Raw genomic sequence first — 22,170 nt, 5'->3', positions numbered from 1 at the left:
CTGGGGGATCCAGGGCCGCCGCTGTGCCCCGAACCCGCCGCCGGCCCGGGATAACGAGACCACAGGAACATGGCGACGGCGCCGTGAGAGGAAGCGCCGCGCCCCCGTTTCTCCGCACGGCAGGGGGCGCCGTGCTGCCCGCGCATGCGCCGCTGCGCCAGAGGATCGAACCGCCAACTGCCCCAATTCGAATTCGCATCCTCACCGACCAATCACAGCGCGCAGGGCGGGCCAGGCCCCGCCCCCACCGGCCTCCCGGCCAATGACAGAGCCTGCTGTGTTTAAAACAAGTGCGCGCGGGAGGTGGGCGGGGCGGTGGCGCGGCGGGCGGGCCTGGCGGGCGGGGCTCCCGCCGCTCCCGGCGCTCACTGGGCGCGCCCGCGCTGCGAGCGGGGCGTGTCAGCCCCGCAGTCCCCGCCCGCCCCCGGCGCTCCGGTCCCTCCTCCGCCTGTGCCGCTCTCTTGGAGCCGGGCAGGGCGCTGTGTCCGCCCGCTTAGTCCCCGCGGACGCGCCGCGATGAAGGCGGGCGGTGAGTGCGGATGTGTTCACGGGCTCCGTGGGTGCTGCTGTTTTCCGGGTCCTTCCGCGCTGAGGGGCGGCTCCAGAGCGGGCTCAGCCTGCTGGGCGCCTCCTGAGGAGGTCTGAGGGCGGGGGTTAACGGGATACACCGAGCCCGTGCTGAGGGACCACCGGGACCGGCAGCGGGTGGGGGCCGGGCCGACGGCTGCGCGCCCAAATTCAAACGCGGCGGGGGCGGCCCGGCCCGGCCCGGCCCGGCGGGGGCTCGGGGCCGGCTCTGCCCGCGCTCTGCTGCCCGCCGGGGCCGTACCTCAGCCCCTCTGTGACCTCTGGGTCCGTGGCTGTGGCTGGCGACTGAGCGCTCCTGGCCTCAAAGCCAAGGGGTCAAGATGTATATTGCGCGTGGAATAACATCTCGGGCGTCTGAGTTTGCAGGGTGCACAGTAATGTGCAGGAAACCCCGTTCAAAAGTAAGTGGTTTTTACTGTAATGGTGGCTGAACGATGGTACTTGATTGCCCAGAGCGATTGTGGCATCCACATCCTTGCAGTTGTTCAAAGCCACCTGGATGTGGTCCTGCCCCCCTTGGCGCGGCCGTTGGACTGGGTGACCCCCAGAGTTCTCTTCCAGCTTAAACCACTCTGGTTTCGTGAAGCAACACATTGGAAATTAACCTGTGCCACTTCCTGTCTGTAGAAATGGAGTTTTCACTGAATTGCTCATGTACCCCCTGCTCTCTATTTGGATGCTCATATAGGCTGAACTGGCATCCCAGTTTGGGTGTCCGTTTCATTTTCATGGCAATAATACTGCTGAAGATAATACATTTTGTATATATATGTGTGCGTGTGGATATATATAAAAAAATATATATTATTGCATTGGAGTAATACTCCAGAAGATATAGGCAATGGGTCTTCCATTGGCACCCCTGGCAGCAACTGCTTGGAAAGATAGGCTTGCGTAGGCTTGGTGGTCTTCCTAATATCTCTGGTTGTGTTCCAGGGACTGGTGTCAGTTGAGAAGGAAAAGTTGGGGCATGGGGGAGGTAAATGAAATGATAACTGTGACAGTTAAACCATTTGTTACTACTGAGCAGGGACAGCTGAACTGTTTGTCCCTACTAAACATGGTCACAGGAGTCAGGGCTCAGAGGGGCTCTTGGTGAAGAACACTTGAGCATGAGCCACCCCTTCTGAGTCTCTTGGCTTCATTAACCAGTTTGAACAAGCCCTTTCTGCTCTGTGGCTTATTCTTGTGGCATTATGTGGCACGAGCTATATTTCCCTCGTTAATATGTTTGCCGTGTCCTGTGCTGCAGTGAAGAGGTGCTCAAGTGAACACCTGTGTATGTGTGTAATACTCTGTAGTACCTTTTTTCCTCGTGCTGTTCCATCACTGACTGAAGTGTCCTGTGTTTTTCTTTTCCAGTGGTTCACTGTAGATGTTCCAGATGCTTTTCTTTCCCTTCAAAGCGAAGGATAATAAAACGGCCTCGAGTCCTGACGTTCTTGAACCTCCCCGAGGATGTCCTGTTTCACATCCTGAAGGGCCTCCCTGCTGCAGACATCCTCTCAGTCAGAGCTGTAAGTGCTGTAGCTTTCCCTCTGCCAGGCACCACTGCTCAGCTCTGCCTTCAGGAGCCTGGATGCACACAGCTTCTCATCTCACAGTGAGCCTGAAGAAACCCAAAGAGTTTCTGCAGGGTTTAGATTTTTGCTATCCCAGGAACAGTTTCATTTCTCACTGTTCAAGTTAAGAGTAGCAGCAGTATTTGACTGCTTTTTGTACCTTTTCTGTGGCAATTGTCCTGCCAGATTACTGTGGCTGAACAAATTGGTTTGGTTTGGCATCTCTTGCCTTACTGCTTATCAGGCAGGCAACAAGTTAAACATAACTTGTGATTAATTAGTTACTTCTCTAAAATAAGATTGCAGAGACCTGTTCTTCTGTTGGTCCTTTTATTTTGGTAATCATTATTTTGTGTTCCCTCCATGCAGGTGCACTCACATCTTAAATACCTTGTGGATAATCATTCCAGTGTTTGGGCACATGCAAGTTTCCAAGACTTGTGGCCATCTCCAAACAATCTGAGGATGTTTGAAAGGTAAGTTTTGAACATCAAATTTGTCTGGTCTTTTAGAAGAGGTTGTTTGAAGGAAGATTAACTGTTCTAATCAGTCCTCAGTGTAGCTGGGGCATCTGACTTGTACAAAGAGGGGAAATATTTGCTTTAGGAATGAAAAAATGGCTGATTTCAGGTCTAAGCTGCAGGTGGTCACTGCTGTCTCTTTAACCAGAGCAGGACCTATTGCATATACCAAAGTTATTTCTCTTCACAGGCATTAATATTCCAGACTGGAACATAGCACATTCCCTAAAACCTCTTTCTGGTGCTTCCATGTGAATGAACAAGTGAGGTCAGGGGCTCCAGAGAATAATGCTGTTTCTAAATCTGAGATGGCTTGGTCACTTCTTGTGCAAACCAGTATATTGAAAAACAGGTGAATTTCAGTAACAAAGTTTGAAAGGGTAATAATAAATCTGCTTTAAAAAGATGGGAAACATCTTTTTATCCATCTGATTTGAAGGGGATCCATTGGTGTCAGAGGTTTCTTTAACAGGTTTAAATGTCATGATAATGGTTTTGCTTCTGACTGTCACCTCTTTTCTTTCTGAGGCAGACCACTATGTGCACATCAGTTTGGGAGGGAGGAACACAAGGGCTTCATGTTTTGATGCATGTCCTTCAGGGCACAAGGACCAAACTGTGGATTCTGGTGCTAGGAAGGATTTCAACCTCAAGTGTCTTCTCTGTTTGCCCTTCAGGGCTGCTGAAAGTGGTAACTTTGAAGCTGCTGTGAAGCTGAGTTTGGCATACCTGTACAACGAAGGCCGTAAGTGTGGGAGTTTGTCCTGGGGCTTTGGGACCATGACATAGCACAAGGAAGTTTTACATTGCTTAGGCACTTTCCAGGAAGCTGCCAGGTGTTCAGTGATGGGACAGGATAGAGCCTGGGAATTCAGGGTTAGGAGTTATCCTCTGCAAACTTGTGATCAAACTCGGCTACTTTGGTATTGTGATAAATGTATCAAAAGGGCCTGAAAAGTGATAGGAGGAGCCTCCTCGCACAGGGTCCTGGCAAGGCAGTTGGTATTTGCAGACTGAACTCCCCAACTTAGGTTATGTGTTCCTACAGCCTGACTGTAGTAAGATTTTCCTTCTTTAGCAATCTCCGTGATTTTTAAGGCTCTAAAGGAAAGAGACAGTTCAACCTTTTCCTGATTGTTTCCTCGTGTGTCTTGGTTTGACTGAATGCCAAGCAGGCATTGTGAACAAACTCTACTTGATTCCTGGCTTTCTCTCCGGTTCAGTGTCCATCACGGGCCATGGGCGTGCAGAAGTGAACGGAATAAAGGCATCTCACTACTTCAGCTTGGCAGAGCACCTGAATGTGTGTGCAGTCCCCTTTATCTGGCTGTTCATCCGTCCTCCCTGGTCCTTCTCTGGAAGCTGCTGTAAAGCTGTGGTCTACGAGAGTCTCAAGGCAGAGTGTCAGCTCGACAAGGTCAGGTTTCTTTCTGCCCTTGGCTTTACCTTACGTCAGTAACTGTCTCTCATTATTTTGGGAAAAATACTTTTGTTTCCCCAAGGAGCCTCTGACTGTGGCTCAGACATTTTATTAAACTCATTGCCAAACTGCACATGAGAGATCATGAGTGCTGGAGGCCTGTAGCGTCTCTTCTGAGAGGTTCAGTGCTATCTCAGGGATAACAAAACATAGAGAAAAGCAAGGGGGAGGAGTGATTGAAAGATAAACCAAAACTGTAGTCTGGAATTACTAGCAAGAATTGCTGTGGTTTAACAATGCTTTGTCTTGATGCTTTCTTCAGGCTCAGAAAGGATCTATTCTCCACAGCTTGGCTAAGGTCTTGAATTTCTTTGAGGTGAGCATTATTTCTGATGTGATGGGTTTGGGTTTTTTTGTGGTGATGCTAATGCTGTTTGTCTTGATTAAAAAAAAAATAAATCACCCAGATGCTCTTTTACTCCTCAAGTGGCCCAGGAGTTTCTGTTCTCGTGAGTTTAATTTACTGGTTGTTTAAAGGAACATTATTAACTTACTTTATTGAATTGTACAAACAGTGAAATTAATTTTGGCTTAATTATGGGCTTGCAGTATGTTCAGGTCTCAAAGGAGGTCTTCCAGTTGTAGTGCCTAGCAAAACAAAAACTAAAATAAAAAGCCTTCAGTGGCAAGCAAGCCAAACAGCATTTGTCTGGCTGAGGAGAAGCTCTCAGAGCATGCATCTGCAAATGGCAGCACTGAGTGGAAGTGGGAGCATTCCTGAGAGGCTGCCAAGGAATGGATTCTGCTGTGTAGCTTTAGCACAGTATTCTGTAGCTTCTGAAATGTTGAGGCATCCACTTGTCTGGACAGAAAGAATACCAATATATGCCTTTTGTTTTTAGGATGAAGGAAAAAAAAAAGAATCCCTTGAAATGCTTGAAGAATCATCAAAACAGGGTTGTTTAATCAGCTCCTACCTCCTTTGGGAAAACAACAGAAAAGCTGCTGTAAGTAGTCATTTTTTGTCTCTAGACAACTTTTACACTAACTTCTGGATCTCTGTTATGTGCAAGAAATGTCCTCAGAAAGCAATTGCTGTTCCTCAGAGCTTACCTTCTTAAACAAGGAGAGTGCTAAGAACTCTCTGAAATGAGCTTTGGTGTCTGCCTGGCTACAAGCAGTTGTAGCCAAGGTGCCACAGAAGTTGCTTTAGTCCAACTCTGCTGAAGGCTTGGGCACTGCTGGCCAGTGATCCCAGGGCTCTGGGAAACAGGAGGGGGAGGCTCCTGCCTTGTCATTAATAAATCTGCCAAAGCTCTCACCTTGGAATCCTGAGTGACTGCTCTCATTTCCTGTGAGACCTTGGGCAAGAACTGAAAAAGGGTTCTTAAAAACAGTGATGTCATGATGAGAAACAGACCTGTTGCTGAAATAATGGATGTACCTCCAGGTAGTGTTTTTTCTCTGGATATTGGTGCTACAATGCCTCTGTTTGCTGTGTAAAGGCTGTGGGTTTTTACATCTGTTTGTGTTGCTCTCTGTAGATGTCAGATCCTGGCAGATACCTCCAAAGTCTCAGGAAGCTACGAGACTACGCAGCCAAGGGCTGCTGGGAAGCACAGGTAAGACTGAGTTTTCCCAGAAAAAGAGTCTTTATTTGGTCCTTTCTGTGCTGCCATTGTAAGTTTAGATTTCTCTTTTTAGAAGCAGGACCAGCATTGCTGAGTAATGTCTTTATGTGCACGTCTGTATCTACTCTGCAGATTCTCTTCTTTGGGAAATTACTGCACACCTGTGGCAGAATGGAGTAAAGATGCATCTTTTGATGACTGGCCCTAAATAATCTGTGTGCTCAACATTTAAACAAACTAAGAACTACCAGTTCAAGTAGTTTGTCATGTTCACTGTTTTCAGCAGGAAAATTAGAGGACCATCCTCTGCTGCCCTAGTTTTCATTTGGTAAAATAAGCATACTTTCTTTTGTGTTCTCTCTACTACAGATAGCTTTAGCCAAAGCTTGTGGGAATGGAAACCAACTAGGATTAGAAGCAAAATCTTCCAGGGAAATGGTTTCTCAAATCTTTCAAGCTTCCCTTCCTATCAGCAAGCAAAGCATCTTCACTGTGCAGAAAGGAATGAATGAAATAATGAGGTAGGAACTTGGATCCAGGAGTGAGGCCCCACAGCAGAAACCATTCCTTATTTCCCTCCACATCTCTACATTCCCTCTACAGCTTTTCTGGGCAATCTTTGCCAGGGCCTCACAGGGAAGAATTTCTTCGCAATATCCCATCTAGCCCTGCCATCTGTCAGTGTGAAGCCATTCTCCCTTGTCCAAAGTCCTTATTGGCTCCTTTCCTGAATAAACACCCACAGCAGTGTCACCTGTGTTAGCCTGCCCTTATCTGTAAGTCCCTTATCTTTTTTTTAGGTAGATTTTGATCCATTCTGTTTGCTCTCTCACATGTAGGGCAGCTCCATCAACTTCCCCTTGCTGGCATTCCTTTCCTAAAAAAGCACGTTACCATCTGTGGCAGCATTCCAGCCACACAGGTGTCCCACCATGGCTCTGTAATGGCAATGGGATCGTGGCCCTGTGACCACACACACATCTCCAGCTCCTCCACTGTGTGTGTTGGTGTGCAGGGAGGGGATGGAGCAGGCAGGTTTTCCAGGAGGGCTGCAAGAAAACCCACCACAGCCACAACCCCACTTGAGGGAGTTGGCTCTTCTCTTGGGAGGCATCTCAGGAAGACTTATCACTGCTCTGCTTGGCCTGGCTCATTCCTCACTTGGATGTCATGGTGTGGGACACCACTTCCCAAGTTGTTCCTTAAGTCTCTCTTCCTTTTCTAGGTATATCCTGGTGGATTGGCTGGTGGAAGTGGCTACCATGAAGGACTTTTCTAGCCTGTGCCTTCACATGACAGTGGGATGTGTGGATCGTTACTTGAAGCTGAGACCTGTACCTCGTGCTCGGCTCCAGCTTTTGGGAATAGCCTGCATGGTCATTTGCACACGGTGAGGGTTCTGGCTGGTGAGCAGGGGTGGTCATTGTGATCATCCAGATTCTTTCCTGCAGCTCAAACTTCTCCCCCAACCCCATCCCTTGCTTGTAATACTGGAAAGACTCTCTGACTTCCCTCTACTTTGACTGCTGCTTAACTGCGTTTACATACAAACACAGACTCTAGATGAGGCAAAAAAGGTAGTTCCCTGCAGGTTTTTTTCTTATTTAGACACATGATCATAGCTGTGGATTGCTCTAAATGCATTCCTTCAGCAACTGGAGTCTTTGATACCATATTGGCATGAGAAAGCTGGAAAGGAGTAACAGCAGCAGTGATCCATAGTTGAGCCTGTTACACTCAGATGAACTGCAAGGGCTGGTGGAAGATTATCCTTCTGTGTTCATTTCCTTAATATCTTGCATCTCATCCTAGGAGAGGCTTCATAGATGAAGCATTAGGATCACAGAATCACAGACAGGTTTGAGTTAGATTGTCTCATTACACCCCCCTGCCATGGGCAGGGACGCCTTCCACTGTCCCAGGCTGCTCCAAGCCCCGTCCAGCCTGGCCTTGGACACTTCCAGGGATCCAGGGGCAGCCACAGCTTCTCTGGGCACCCTGTGCCAGGGCCTCAGCACTCACAGCCAAGAATTTCTTCTGTATTAGGAAGAACATTCCAGATTAGGAATGTTCCAGTAGGTAGTTCCATCTTACAGAATGAAATAAAGAGCTGCAATGCTTTCTTTCCTGGTCTACCTGGGAAAGTACCTTGTGAAGTTATTTAACTCTGGTCATTGTGGATGGATTATCTGCCATGAGTGCACAAATCCCCTTTCTGCTGGGGCTAACTGGTTATTTAACATTGCAGTTTCATCAGCAAAGAGATGCTGACGATACGGGAAGCTGTGTGGCTGACAGACAACTCCTACAAATATGAAGAGTTGGTCAGAATGATGGGCGAGATCATTTCTGCCTTAGAAGGAAAGATAAGGGTGAGTTTGGAAAGTAGATGTAATATTTCCCCCCCATTGGGCTGCTAGTCAAGTCAGGCTGTAGCAGTTCTCATCTAAGGAGTTGGGGGTTTCTGTTGGTGTTCTCAATCAGCTGTGGAGCCTGTGCATGTCTCAGAGCATGCAGATACAGAAACCTCTGCCTTCTCTAGAGATTAAAACTTCAATTTTAAGAAGCCATTTATTCTCTCACTGGAGAATGTTTCAATGTCAATGTAGTAGTTAAACAAAAAAGCCCCAAACAAACAAAACCCAGCACCTGGAAACAGCTGTTCTAAATGCTTTGTGCTGGTCTTGTATTTCCAACCTCTGTTCTCCTTTCTGCACTAGATACCCACCATTTTGGACTACAAAGAAGTTCTGTCAAGCATCGTCTCACTGGAGAGAAGAACTCTTCACCTGTACAGCTTCATCTGTGAGCTGTCCCTCCTGAACACGAGCCTCAGTGTGTACTCCCCAGCCCAGCTGGCTGCTGCTGCACTGCTGCTGGCCAAGATGCTGCATGGGCAAGGTAAGCCATCTTACCTCAAGTGGAGCTGTAGCATGGTGTGCCAGTCTGCCTTCTCTTTCTAGGGAGATTTTTTTGGGGTGTTAGCTTGTCTTTAGGCAAGATGTCCCAGTCACTTGGCTGGGGGAGGTGGAGAGAAGAGTGGAGAAGAGGAGGACAGGTATAAGAATTCAGAATGAAGAGCTGAGTTCAGCCTGTTTGGCTGTATTGGGCAACCAAGATGACTAGAGGGCTGGAACAGCTCTGCTGTGAGGAAAGGCTGGGCAAATTGGGATTGTTCAGCCTGGAGAAGAAAAGCTTCAGGGTGACCTAATTGTGGCCTTCCAGTACCTGAAGGGAGCTGACAGGAGACATGGGCAGAGTCTACTTACAAGGGCCTAGAGATACAGGACAAGGGGGAATGGCTTCCCACTGCCAGAGGGCAGGGATGAATGGGATACTGGGAAGGAATTAATTGTTCCCTGGGAGGGTGGGCAGGCCCTGGCACAGGGTGCCCAGAGCAGCTGTGGCTGCCCCTGGATCCCTGGCAGTGCCCAAGGCCAGGCTGGACATTGGGGCTTGGAGCAGCCTGGGCCAGTGGAAGGTGTCCCTGCCCATGGCAGGGGGTGGAATGAGATGGGCTTTGAAGTCCCTTCCAACTCAAACCATTCCATGATTTTCTGATTCTATTTTACCTCTTAATAGCAGTGATGAACTGGAGCATTAGCATCAGATGATGCAAGCTTTGTGTTTCAATGACACTGAAGATTTCCATCTTTAGGTATAACATCAGTTTGGCAATAAACTTATCCTTGAAGCCAGTTGTGAACATGAACAAACTATGGACAGGCATAAGCTTGCAAAGATCATGATCCTTATCCTGTTAAAAAAAAAAAGCTGTCTGACTACAGAACTACTGCACTTTATGAATATGTAATTCAATACATGAATGTGCACTCTCTTCTCCAGCACACCCCTGGACCAGCCAGCTGTCTGAGTGCACTGGTTTCTCTCAAGAAGACCTCTTGCCCTGTGTGCTGAGCCTCCACCAAAAGTGGTAATGGTTTTGGGACTCTTTGGGGGGGCACATGACTACTTGGATTGCAGCTCTTGCAGATGTGCTGCACCTGTACAGTCAGCCCTTCCCAGTGAAGGAAGGGCCTTTGGGTAACTGCCTTGCTCCCCTGCACAAGGCACTAAGATTCACTTCAGGGACAGCTGTTCTATTTCTGCCAGCTGGTCTGGCCCTGGGTCACAAAAAATGGGGACAGAAAAGGAATTAGATGCTCACATGCTCAGAAGCCACCAGGTGTCCTGATGAAGCTGCTGAAACACCAACTGCCTTACACAGCACTGAGGGGCACAGAGGGACAGTACCTAACTTGGCGGGTTTTCTTAATATTGTTTCATAGAATCTGTTCTAAGATGGGGGTTTTAATCTTTCTTTGCAGCTTCCACGACGATGTCCCAAAGGACTATAGGCAGGTGTCCCTAATGGCAGTGAAACAGCGATTTGAAGACGAGCGCTATGAAGAAATAGGCAAAGAACAGGTGGGTGAGCTGTGGCTGCATCTGCTGCTGCCTGACACCCAGAGCAGAGCTGCTGCCCCATGGCAGGCTGGGTGAATAAAGTGGCAGTTTAAAACTTGAGTTGCAGGGACTCTTAATTGATGTTTGAGTGCTTGTGGGAAGAACTTGCTGGGACAGATTTCTCCTACAAAATAAATAGCCTCCTTCTGGCTATTTAGTTTTTACGACAATCTCATGGTCTAATTCTTGTAGGCACTTTCATTTTTTTAATCTATTTCTTTATTTAATATTTTAGGTTATGAGTTACAGCCAGCTCTGTTCATTGTTGGGTGTGAAACAGGAGGACCCAGCACCCAGTCCCTTGCACAGGAACGTGGTGGAAATTCAGACTTTTCTCAGCTCTCCCTCTGGAAAGAGAGCTAAAAGGTGAGTGTAACTCATGGCTGTCAGTGGCTCTGAAGATCAGCCCGAGGCTTTCCTCCTCTCTGGTACCCTGAGGTTTCATTCCTAAATACAGTAAGTTTTCCTGTCACCATCTTGACATACCTATTTAAAAGAGCTAGAAAAGCCTTGGCTTTTAACATGTGATTTCTGGGGTTTTTTGCTATAGAAGGAGGGAAGACAGCATTCAGGATGACAGAGGCAGCTTTGTGACTACACCCACAGCAGAGCTGTCCTCCCAGGAAGAAAGTCTGCTGGACAACTTCCTCGACTGGAGTTTAGATTCCTGCTCTGGTTATGAAGGTGATCAGGAAAGCGAAGGCGAGCGAGAAGGAGATGGTGAGCAGTTTATTCTTAGAAAAAGCAGCCAAGAAGATTAAACTTGTCTTTTCATTTTTGCTTAAAACTGTTTCTCAGGCACCAGATGCCTGAACTTTCATCTGAAGACCAGTTGGAAAAACTCTTCCCCTTCCCCCGTGGTTATAATTGTTAAACTCTCTCAGAGGTATCTATCTGTTCTTTCTCTGCACTGCTTCAGAACATGATGACGGGTTTTGTATTTGCTCAGCATTTCAAAGTCAGGCTGTTTGCAGTGCACCAAATGTGATGAACGAGCCACTGTCTTAGAAACACTAATTAGCTGTTGGGTTTTGCTGACCCTGGGCCTGGCTGCTCATTTTCTAACAGCTTAGTACCTGTTCAGATAGTCTGAGGGAAGAAAAGATGCTGTGTGAGCAGACAGAAGGTTGACTCTTGCTTGGCTTTTTTCTGCTTGGCTCTGTGCTGAGTGCCTACTTGGTGCTGGATTGGGACAAACTAAGGTTTCTCTTCTCCCATCCTGCAGTGACCAGCCCCAGTGGGATCCTGGATGTGACAGTGCTGTACCTGGACCCTGCAGAGCACTGTGCCCAAGACTCCAGTGATGAGGACAGCCTGCCTGGGGAGTGGGATGGCTCCAGGGCACCCCACAGGGAGGGGGAGTTGCCAGGGGCATATCTCACCCCAAGGAATCCCAACCCAGAGGGGAGCTCGGGCTACTCTTCTGTCAACACTGCCAGTCCTACATCTTCTGTTGAAGGCAGCCCTGGAGCTCCTCCCAAACCTACCTCAGCACTGCCCCACAGCAATGCCATGAACAGGGAGCCCTGCCAGCCCCATTACCTGCACAGGAGGCAAGTCAAGAGAAAAAACATGGCAGAACACACTGAAGAAAGGCTGAACTTGGGCTTCTTAAGCCTCTGATTTCTTCATGCTTTTAACTTTTCCAGGATTCCTGGAAACTGTATTTCTGTTGCAGTCATACAGGGATGGTAGTGAATAATTGTAAATACCTCCAAAAGAACAACCCCCTTCCCTTCAACCTTGTCTATCTTGTACATCTGGGCTATTTCCTCCCTTCACAGCTGCCTTTTTACGTATCCCCTATTGTCTCATCCTCTGCTAAGGTTCTGCTCTCTCTCTAAAACTTTATAGCCCAGTTGTCATCCCTCTTAGTGACAGAAAAGAACTGTCCTGTCCCTTGCTTCCTCTGAGGCCTGGCACTATGAATGAAATGAATTGACAGTGGTTCTCAAGTTCCTGAATGTAACACTATGCTTGAACTCTTCCACTTGAAAGACCTATTTTGAGGTTGTGCTGCCTTTTTACTCTGTCCAGGTCTCCCTCAGCTCCCTTCTCTTCTTGTCTATGGCATTTGCTGCACTGATACAAGGTTTTTATTGAAAAACCCCAGAGGTAAATGAAGGCTCACTGCAGGTCTGAGCTGCTCTCTCACCTACCTCTCACATGGTTTAAACCTCATTTGCCTCTTCTCTTGTTGCCATGTTTTCCTCACCTGAAAAATCCTTCTGTGCCTTAACACATAGTGAACATTGGAATACCAAGGTACAAGACTTCAAAAAGATGTCACTGAAGTTAACACTGGAACTGGACTCCAGGACTCTTTAGAAGTTACTGTGGCATTGGCAACAGTTCAGATACACACAGTGTAGTGAGTGTTTACTGTCTGTTTTTTTTATAAATCATTTTGTTATTAGAGATGGGTCCCGGTCTTCCTTCCCCTCATTCCGTGGCCTGAGGCTTGGAGAACTGCTGGGATGAGGTCAGGGTTTAGCCCTGAGCTGAGTTCTAATGGTTAAATTGCAGTGGCACTGCCTGAAGGCTATTTACACAAACCTCACAAGGAGCACAGGGCTCAAACCACCCTCACAACCCTACAGGAGCCCCAGAAAGGCCTTGAATGTGCCAAATAGCCAACAGCAGCCTTGAGTACTTGTCCACAAAGTTTATTACAAAACCATGTACTGCCACTCTCGTTCAAAAAAGAAAATCCCTGATTCGGTTTCCTGGCTCACGGTGGCTCCACTGCAGTTCTCCAGCTACTGCTTCCCCTGAGCTGCCATGCAGGAGTGTCTTCACATTAAATTGGTAAAGCAGCAGCTCAGACTTCAGCACTGGGTCACATTAACATGGGAAGAAAACGCTTATAAAAACCTCTCTCATTCTAAAACTGGTAAAAGTTAAAATATATCTGGGAAAGGCCTCACTGCAGAAAGCTCTGAACTCTTCTTGTGCAAGTTTTCTTGATCTGAAAAATTAAAAGCAGAGAAAGGGGAGATGAATCAGTTTAAACTCCTTCCCACAAAGAGGAAATTAGGTGAAGAGTTGGCTCTGTGTTCCTGCTGCTGGATGCAGAGCCTTGGCTGATGCAGCCCTGCACTAAAACCGTATCTGGTTCTGTATCAAGCCTCACTCTTGGAGGTGCCTCATGGCTAAAACAGCACCTGGGCTTGAGAACCACCACTGCCTCAGGGCTGAGGCACTAAAACCAGAACTACAGGCTGCTTTCTGAGAGAGAAAAGCAAAAAGTACAGCCCAGAGCTTCAGATTTAAAAAAAGAAAAAATTACCAAGATGGCATGAGTTTGCATCACCTCCCCAGCCCTGCAGCCCCCTTCAGCCTTTAGTAACCCTTGTTGTATTCCTTCATGAGCAAGTTATTTCCAGAAAAACTTGAGGAAACATAGCCTGGCTTTGTGTAGCACTGGACTGGTTTCAATAGGGAATGACAGGAGGAGCAGGTTGGTCTCAGCTGGAGCGATGTCACAGCCGTGCCTGCTCTGCCCTCACCTGCCTGTGGCAGCACAGGGCACACGCAGCAGCTCCCAGCACTCACCTAGGGCACTACTCGGACATCCACAGAGTCATAAGCTGAAGCTTTCATCTTTTCCAGTGCCTTCCCAAAGAGCTGCCGCAGGGCCGTGTAGTCAGGCTTCTCCTCGTACTCCAGTGCCATCACCTGCTCCAGGTAGCTCTCCAGGCCATCTGCAAAGAGACTCACACTGGAGCAGCACAGAAACTCCAGCTGCCAAATGGCCATTTCAGGCTGCTTGTCCTACGGCCAGCTCACCCACCCTCCCAGGCAGCTGCACAGAGAGGAAAACCAAACCACAGCTAATATGAAGCTCAAAGACAGAATCACAGAATTACAGAATAAAATAGAATCACCAGCTGGCTTGGGTTGGAAGGGACCTTGAAGCCCATCTCCTTCCACCCCCTGCCATGGGCAGGGACACCTTCCACTAGCCCAGGTTGCTCCAAGCCTGTCCAACCTGGCCTTGGACACTTCAGGGATGGGGCAGCCACAGCTTCTCTGGGCAACAAAATGGGATGGGGAAGTGACCTCTAGCCCCAGATGCTGCATTTCTAAACCCACCAGCACACCTGTCCCTTCAGCAAGGTTCATGAAAGCAGATCATGGGAAGCAGCCCTTGTTCTCCTGTACGAGAGAACAAGGGATTTGTTCCCAGCCTGCCAGATAATTCATGCTTGGTCACCATCACCATTAGAAGCCACTCTGGACCAGCAGCCCAGCAGAGAAAGTTCTGGCTTCAGGCACAGTCAGTCCTCCATCCCTGAGTCCCATTGCCACTGAGAGCAAGCCCATACCTGGAATGGATCTCTGCCTGAAGCACAGTCGGAGAAGGCATCTCACATCCTGTCTGTACCTGGAATAGTCACCACAGAGTCCTGTCAGGTGAGAAGCAATGGACCAGGTGCCTGAGCACCTGGCATTGACAACAGGGACAAAAAAAATCCCCAGAAGGCTGAATTCAGATGGCCATGTTCTGCATGAAGCAGAACTTGGGGTTCACCAAACACCCTGGGGCCAGGCTCAGCCTTGGCTGCAGGATGTACCACAGCCCAACACCGTATCATGACCAGGGGATTTCAGTCACAAACCCCCCTTGCTGCTTTCTGCTAAGCATTTCCCAAAAGAGTAGATGACTTCCCCTACCTTTCTTTCTGTTCCACCACAGCTCCTACTTTGTCCAGCTCATCAGACCAAGGCAAAATGCCACAGAGCCATTTCAGAAGACAGTAGCCCAGAGATTCCAAGTCACTCCGTCGAGATGGTCCTGATGGGAAGCACGAGACATTCACATGTCACTCATGAAGGGGCAGAAGTAAAGAAATCCAAGAGCTTCATGAGATGTGCTCTGGGATATCAATACTCCTGGGAGCCTGCTAACTCAAATAGTTTAGGAATCACCTCCCAGCCTCTGAGGGAAGATTTCCTGAACACTGTGAAAGAGCAGTCACATCCCAGCCAGGAGAAGGATGGAATTTGGCACAGGCTGCCCAGGGTAGTGTGAAGTCCCCATCCCTGAAGGGATTTAAAAGTCATGTAGATGTGGCACTTGGAAAGTTGGGTTAGTGGTGACCTTGGCAGTGCTGGGTTTACAGCTGGACTCAATGATCTTAAAAGGTCTTTTCCAACCAAAGTGATTCTATGATTTAAATGCCCTTCCAGCTCTCATTGCTTCAAGGTCAGAGCACAGCCTGCTGCAAATCTTCTTTTGGGCAGGGATCCAGTCTGGCTTGAAACAGATCCCTGCTAAGCTAGCACGAAGGGCTGTTTTCTATTCCCCACACGCCTCCAGCAGCCAAGGCTCCAGATGGAGCAGGAACATCCCTGCTGCAGTCACTGAGTGACCTGGCAAGTCCCAACACAGCAGCCATCAGGAGGCAGGAGTGAACAGCCCAAACAGGAACGCAGTTCCTGGTGCATGTGAATGCCTGGAAAGCAGCAGTACCAGCAACACCAGCGAGGAGCCCCAGCTGCAGGGCACCACCACAGGAACAGCTCCAGCATGTGTCACAAACCCCGACGCACCTGCGCCCTTGTGGCTGTCCAGGCTGATGAACTCCACCGTGCCCTCATGAGGGGTCCTGCTGCCCTCGTGCCGAGCCACGTGCTTCCCCCCGGGGCAGTACCGGAACGCGAAGCCATAGCCAGCAAGGGTCACCTGCAGGCCAGCACAGAGCACCCACCTGAGTGAGGTGCAGCCCCCAGTGCTGCCCCACAGCCCCTGCCTGAGCACTGCCCAGCCTGCTCTGCTGGCTGCCCAAGGCAGGGACCTGGGGGCTCCCTTATCCCCTATCACAATCCCACCTCCAGCGCCCTTCCCTGGCAGCACTGCTCCTGTTCCCTACCTGTGTGAGGTCTGCTGGGTTCAAATAGATGTTCTCAGCAGTGATGTCCCCATGCACATACTCATTCTCATGAATGTACTCCAGGCAGTCTAGCTGGGAATAAACAGGGGAAGCATATCAGATCCACGCAGGCTCCTGCAGCACCCTGGTTATCACTGAGCTGGACCTTCCCCAGCTCCCTGCAGCCATGGGGAAGAGCACTAAAAACACCACATCTCACAGCCTTCAAGTTCAAAGGTCAGGTCTTAGTCATTCTTCTTATCCCAAATTCCTTCAAGGTGACACAGTGCTGAAAGGATGCTACTGAAGTTTACAGGAGGCTTGAAAGATGCTACTTAAGATACCCCACCCAAGCCCCTGGAGGAGCTTTAAAACACCTCTGGGCGATCCAGAAGGAAGTTAGAAGTATTTTCTGAAAAAGTCTCTTGGGAAGGATTGGTTGTCCACATACCACGCGAATTGCAATCTGAAAAGCTGCCTTCTCCCTCAGCAGGTGCAGGCCATCGCTCAGGACCAACTGAAGAGATCGCCCCAAGTCAGAGAACACCAAAAACCTGCAGGAGAAAAGGGCTTTGCACATGGCAGTACCTGCCTGGTTTGGAGACCCTGTGACACTTGTCAAGTGATCCACTGGACCCCACTTCGACTCCAAGCTGACCTGGGCAAACACTTCTTGACTTTTGGTGAGAGAAAACTTCTTATAAAGGAGACAGATGTGCTCGTCATGTGCTGCAGACACACAGCCTGAGTCTCCCCTTTGTGTTAAGTGTCAAGGACCAGAATAAGGTGTCTCCTGTCCTGAGCAGCAAAAGCAGTAACTTCACCAGCAACACAAGGACTGAAGGAAACAAAGCAATGAGAGGCAAAGCATTTAATAAATGACAGGAGCAGTGCCTAAGGTCAGGAGCCCAGGGGACAATGACAAAAGGACTAGCAGACAGCAAGCAGAGGAGAGGGAAAGCCAGAGATGCTCAGGCAGCCCAAGAGCTCGGTCATCTCACCTGTAGCTGTCTGCATGCAGTCCAAAGCCAACGCAATTGGGGATGCCCAGCAGCGGCACGGAATGCCACCTCTTCCACTTCTCCACTATAAGGGGAGAGAAGAGGACAGTGCAGCAGATGCTGCTGAGGAGCTCCAGGAGGAAGGAGTTAGGGATGCTCCTCCTCTGAAGGTCTGCTCTGCCCTGGACAGCTGACAGTGGGAAGCCTCTCATGCTGACTCTGTTCCCAGAATTCCAGTCTGATGTGGGGGAGTATTGGCATGTCAATGCATATAGCACTGTAGAGCGGGAATAGAACGGGGAAGATTCTGGGAATACCAGAGCAGGCTAAGGCATGGGATTGCTACAGGGCTAGGGAAAACAAGGAGAGGGGGGAGAGAGAGGGGGATGGACAAGCAGATTTTTACAGTTCTTCTAGAAGTGTAGATTTGACATAAATTCCTCCATCCCCCCTGCCCACATTCTCTGGGCAGCTTTGCTCTTGCTCAGGTTTTGGGATCAATGGAGTTGATACCAGAGAGCAGCTGACAGGACCACCCATGGAAGAGGGACAGGAGAGTGAGCCAAGGTGAGTCAGGCTGCAGAGCTGGACAGCTCCCAGACACATCAAGACAGAGTGAGGAGAGTGAGAAAGCTGTGCTCATACTGCACTGTCCTACAGCACACCGACTGCTGGGAGAACTGGCACTGACTGAACTCCTCAGCACTCTGGCACTAACTGAGCAGGGGATTAATTTATCCTAGCCTGGCCTTCCAAGAGATTCACGTAACTGTTGAGAGAGGAATGCCAGTTATCCTTAGTCCTTGCCCTCCCAAGAAGCACCAACCTGTGCCTGCCTTGGCAGCTCGCTGGAAGAAATTCTGTTCATTGTAGATCCTCCCATCTTTGGTATCCTAAAGGGAACAGGAAGGAGGAGCATTACTTCAGCCACACACATCCTGCTGGAAAGGGAAACTTGGGTAAGATTTCTACAAAACATTCACTACTCATTTTAAGGAAAGCAAAGATCAACTAACAGAGCTGAGAACAGAGCTCAGGTGTCTTGGTTCCCTGTTTAATGCTGCCCCTAACAACCACATAAACTCTGAGCATCAGCACAGAGCAGGGGAGGGGCCATCTCAGGCTGGGCCTTTCCAGCAGCCCATTTACAGCTGTCTGAGGGTTAAAAACAGCCAGGCAGTGCAGCCCAGGCACAGCATGGAGAGAGCTCTGGTCCCAGAGCTCTTACGTTAAAGGGAGCCAGACATGATCTTCTCAGCCACAGCAGGGATGAGGGTATTTCTACAAACTACTGAGGCAAGTCTCAACAGAGAGCTGTAATATCTATTCTAGCTGTGAGAAAGTGAGAGAAAAAAGTCTGCCTTTGTAACATTTGAGATCTTGCTGTCATCGAGTGACCTCGACTACACACAGTTTACACTCAGTATGGCTGTGCCTACACACTCATTCCACACTAACTCAGAACAGCAGCTATCATGCATGGGAGAAAGCAGCAGTGTTCTGTTCTACCTGGTTTGATACAAAACTGGTATCAAAGGTAGCTGGAGGAACAGCAGGCTCCCGACAACACAGACCACGTCCCAGAGGGTATTTCACTCTGCATCCTGCCTGTGAGCCCATGTGGGCCATCAAACCCCAGAGCCAAAATGCTCTCGTGCCATATCACACTCCACAGTGCTCAGCAGACCACCGAGCAGCCAAAAGGTGCAAAACAGAGAAGCTGGGAGTGTTGCCTACAGCAGTGATTACACTTTCCCACCTACTGGTTTTAGTTTTGTGGCACTTAGCAGATTTTTCTCATCAACACTGTATTCCTTCTCCATCCTCTTACATGTCTCCTCTGACAAAAGGCAGAGGGATTATCTGAGTGCCTGCAAGAGCCCCACAGAGCCGTAAGTCAGCACTGGCCCTCCTACAGACCAGCAACCCCCAAGAGCCACAGCAGACAAGAAAACAGTCTTTCAGCTCTGGTTTGTGAGCTACTGAAAATCAATTGACTGAATTCCCACCACAGAACTGGAAATAACACATTTCTGGAGAACCCAAGGTATTGACAAGTGCCTGGAAAGCTGGCTCAGAACTCCAACTATAATTCCTATTTGATTTCAGAGTGTGCTCTGACTTCACACAGTGTCTCCATGCTGGCTCTCACACAGCCTCAGCACAGCACCAAATTCCAACCTCTCCAGTTTCCCCAGACTTCAGCAGGGTGTGTGCACACCTGCCAGAGAGGAGAAAAGTTGGTCTGATATTCCTGACTCAAGGTATCCACCTCACACCACCAAGTTCACTTCTGCAGGTTCCTGAGCCTGGTCAATCAAAGCAGCAACCTTCTGTGATTAAGGCTTCGGGGTTTTTTTAGTCCTTGTATCCATTTTCTTCATACCTTTAACAGAAAAGCCAACTGGTACTGAAATCCCAGCACAATACCATCAGGGGGTTGTATCCAGCTCCCTAGCAGGGGCCTCTCTGACCATTCTCTCCAAATTCTTCAGATACTCTCAGCCAAACAGGTCCACACACAGTACTCTATGCACTATTCCTTACCCAAACAGATCAAAACTCACAAGTTTGAGGGAGTAGCTTTGCTTTTGAGGACAGGTTCCAGATGCTGACTGCGCTGTGGAAGGATGGAACAGATGTGGTTACAGGAGCATCAAAAAGAGGTTTTGAATCATTGAGTGCAGCCTGTGCAGCTGGATTTACTCATCCTCTGCTTCTTTCCCTTGAGCTTTGCAAAGCAACCTCTGTGACAGCGCCTTTCCAGATCACTACAAAATAGTTCTTACCTTGTTCCAGGGGCTCAGCACCCTGACATGCTGTGAGTGCAGTTCTGCTTAAGTCACAGAAGCATCGGGGCATGGCTACAGTATGGGGGTGCTTTGAGGGGTATATAAAGAATAGATCATTAGTAGAACCTCAAAGGCATCCCCAAATTTATTTGCTGAGCATTCCCTCCAGCTCACTCCGTGGTTTTGACAAATCTGTGAGGGATGCCAAGTCCCTCTGCTCTGTATGGATGTTAGAGTTGTATGTGGCCTCCCTTCTCCAAAAGGATTTGCACCCATGACTTGGCCTCAGGGCAGTTCCTCTTCTCTTGCTCTAAGACCAAGTGCTATCCACAGGTTACCTGCAGCTCATCACCTAAAACCTATTTCTATAAAAGCACCCTTCACTATTGATTTTCCTTTTTATCACGTCTTTTAAAACACATAGGTGGATGCTCAGGCTTTATTATGCAACAGCTTGAATAATGAAAAAGAAAGTAAAGCCAAATATCAGGCAAAACTTGGTAATGGAGAAAATTCCTCTTGGGCAGTTTCCAAATTAACAAGAGAGAAGAAGATCAGAAACTCCCCTTTGGAAGTTTACAAACAGACTGAAAAAATCAGCACTCACTAAATGGCTGAGAAGCAGCCTATGTGGTGTAGTTGCTTTCTTTGGCCCCAAAACAGCCTGAGAATTGACATTTAGTGGGTAGTGACACCCCTTACAGCACAGGAACTCCTGTACATTACCAGCAAATAGTTTTTTGATCTTAAAGAACAGAAAGAGGAAGTGTGGCCCCAACGATGCACACTTCATGGTAACAGAGCAGCCTGGCCTCGGCTTGATACTATGCTGGTGGCAGAGTGGCTGACAGGCAGATGCCCAGTGAGGGCAGCTCCCAGCTGGAGCTGTGCCAGGGAAGGTTTAGGTTGGATATCAGGGAAAGGTTCTTCCCCAGAGGGTGCTGGGCACTGCCCAGGCTCCCCAGGGAATGGGCACGGCCCCGAGGCTGCCAGAGCTCCAGGAGCGTTTGGGCAGCGCTGCCAGGGATGCCCAGGGTGGGGTTGTTGGGGGGTCTGTGCAGGGCTGGGAGCTGGACTCCAGGGTACTTGTGGGTCCCTTCCGGCTCAGGATATTGTATGAATTGTATGAATGCTGGATCCTGCGAGCCTGTGGGTCACTGCCAGGCCGGCGGACACCGCAGCGTCACCCACTCCGCGGGCTCTGGGGGTTTCGGGATGCTCCCACAGCCGTCGCCGAACCAGAGCCGGACATGCCCCCCTCGCCTCCGGGCCCCCGCCCGCCCCGGGCCCCACAGCACCTTCGTACACCAGCCCGCGGCCGTCCTGCTCCAGCAGCCGCACCAGCCTCCACCGCCGCCCGCCCTGGTCCGTCAGCACCGTGTCCGCCGGGAGCGGCCGGGCCGGGCCGGGCCGGGGCTTGCGGGGCGAGCGGGGCCCCAGCCGGACCGCGGCCGCCCGCGGGGAGGGGGAGGCGACGGGGCTGGGGGTCGGCGGCGGGCTCGGGGCCGGCGCTGCGGGCTCGGTGTGTTCCTCGGGCGGCGCGGGCAGCCTCCCGCCGCAGGCCGGGCAAAAGCGGAACGCGGGCTCCACGGCGAGCCCGCACTGCGGGCAGAACCGGCTGGGCCTGCGGGACACGGATAGCGTCAGCGCCCGCCCGCCGCCCCGCTTCCACCGCCCCGCTCCCGCCGCCCCCGGCACCTCGGGGAGCCGCCGGACACCTCCGCCCACGGCCGCTCCAGGCTCGGTGTCCCTGCCCCCGTCCCGCGCCGCCCGCGCGCCCTGCGGCCCGACATGGCACCCCGGGCCCGCCCGCACCACCGCGCATGCGCCCGCCCGCGCCGCGCCTCGGCCTGGCAGGGCAGCGGGGCTGCGGTGGAGCGCCGCGGGTCTGAGGGGATAGGGGATGTCTAACGGGACCCCCGGGCTGTGAGGGGACATCGGGATCTGAAGGGAACATAGGGGCTTCTGAGTGAGCACCAGGGCTTCTGAGTGAGCACCGGGGCTGTGAGGGAATACCGGGGCTGTGAGGGGACATCGGCGCTCTGAAGGGACGCCGGGGCTATGAGGGCGCATGGGGCCTCCGAGGCGGCACCGGGGCTCGCGGTCCCGCGGCCCGCGGGCTCTCCGGGGTCACAGGAGGTCACAGGAGGTCAGGCTGCTCCGGGGGCCAGCGCAGCCTCGGGATCCCCTCAGGCCGTGCCCCCAGCGCTGCCTTCTGGGGCCGAGTGTTTTCGCATAAAAAACACCAGAAAATTACTCAGAAAGGACCTTGGGACTGCAGAACAGGCGCTCACAAGTTAATGAGCGCAGGA

At 50.3% G+C, this 22,170-nt stretch overlaps 2 protein-coding genes across 2 annotated transcripts; one reads left to right on the top strand and one right to left on the bottom strand.

The window, feature by feature from the left end:
• The first annotated feature begins 425 nt into the window (after positions 1–425).
• On the top strand, positions 426–12,605 carry CCNF (cyclin F). Its single transcript, XM_042037270.1, has 17 exons — positions 426–529; positions 1,951–2,105; positions 2,520–2,626; positions 3,349–3,416; positions 3,895–4,088; positions 4,414–4,467; positions 4,994–5,098; positions 5,636–5,713; positions 6,092–6,243; positions 6,948–7,112; positions 7,971–8,094; positions 8,443–8,623; positions 9,569–9,656; positions 10,051–10,150; positions 10,425–10,555; positions 10,740–10,909; positions 11,415–12,605. Exons 1-17 carry the CDS (start codon positions 517–519, stop codon positions 11,810–11,812), a joined length of 2,283 nt encoding a protein of 760 aa, XP_041893204.1. The 5' UTR covers positions 426–516; the 3' UTR covers positions 11,813–12,605.
• A 234-nt stretch (positions 12,606–12,839) lies between these two features.
• VRK3 (VRK serine/threonine kinase 3) lies at positions 12,840–21,664 on the bottom strand. Its single transcript, XM_042037271.1, has 12 exons — positions 21,557–21,664; positions 21,157–21,482; positions 19,634–19,686; positions 17,893–17,959; positions 17,067–17,151; positions 16,517–16,619; positions 16,066–16,158; positions 15,746–15,878; positions 14,867–14,987; positions 14,518–14,576; positions 13,745–13,893; positions 12,840–13,157 (listed from the first exon to the last, which is right to left on the bottom strand). Exons 1-11 carry the CDS (start codon positions 21,649–21,651, stop codon positions 13,745–13,747), a joined length of 1,284 nt encoding a protein of 427 aa, XP_041893205.1. The 5' UTR covers positions 21,652–21,664; the 3' UTR covers positions 12,840–13,157.
• Between the last annotated feature and the right edge of the window lie 506 nt (positions 21,665–22,170).

This window comes from Corvus kubaryi, unplaced genomic scaffold (genome assembly GCF_017639235.1).
Source record: "Corvus kubaryi isolate FWS band 111438036 unplaced genomic scaffold, C.kubaryi_AGA036_p1.0 37387, whole genome shotgun sequence".
In the NCBI taxonomy this organism is placed as follows: Eukaryota; Metazoa; Chordata; class Aves; order Passeriformes; family Corvidae; genus Corvus; species Corvus kubaryi.
Note: the sequence above shows the minus strand (reverse complement) of the source record. Positions and strands in the feature narration are given on the sequence as shown.

Coding starts and splice junctions, on each gene's coding strand:
- CCNF (XM_042037270.1), top strand. Junction 5,714..6,091: donor AGGGCTGCTGGGAAGCACAG/GTAAGACTGAGT, acceptor TCTCTACTACAG/ATAGCTTTAGCCAAAGCTTG. Junction 6,244..6,947: donor GGAATGAATGAAATAATGAG/GTAGGAACTTGG, acceptor TTCCTTTTCTAG/GTATATCCTGGTGGATTGGC.
- VRK3 (XM_042037271.1), bottom strand. CDS start 21,651: ATGTCGGGCCGCAGGGCGCGCGGGCGGCGCGGGACGGGGGCAGGGACA. Junction 21,483..21,556: donor GTGTCCGGCGGCTCCCCGAG/GTGCCGGGGGCG, acceptor CGTGTCCCGCAG/GCCCAGCCGGTTCTGCCCGC. Junction 14,988..15,745: donor GGACAGCCACAAGGGCGCAG/GTGCGTCGGGGT, acceptor GCTTCCCATCAG/GACCATCTCGACGGAGTGAC.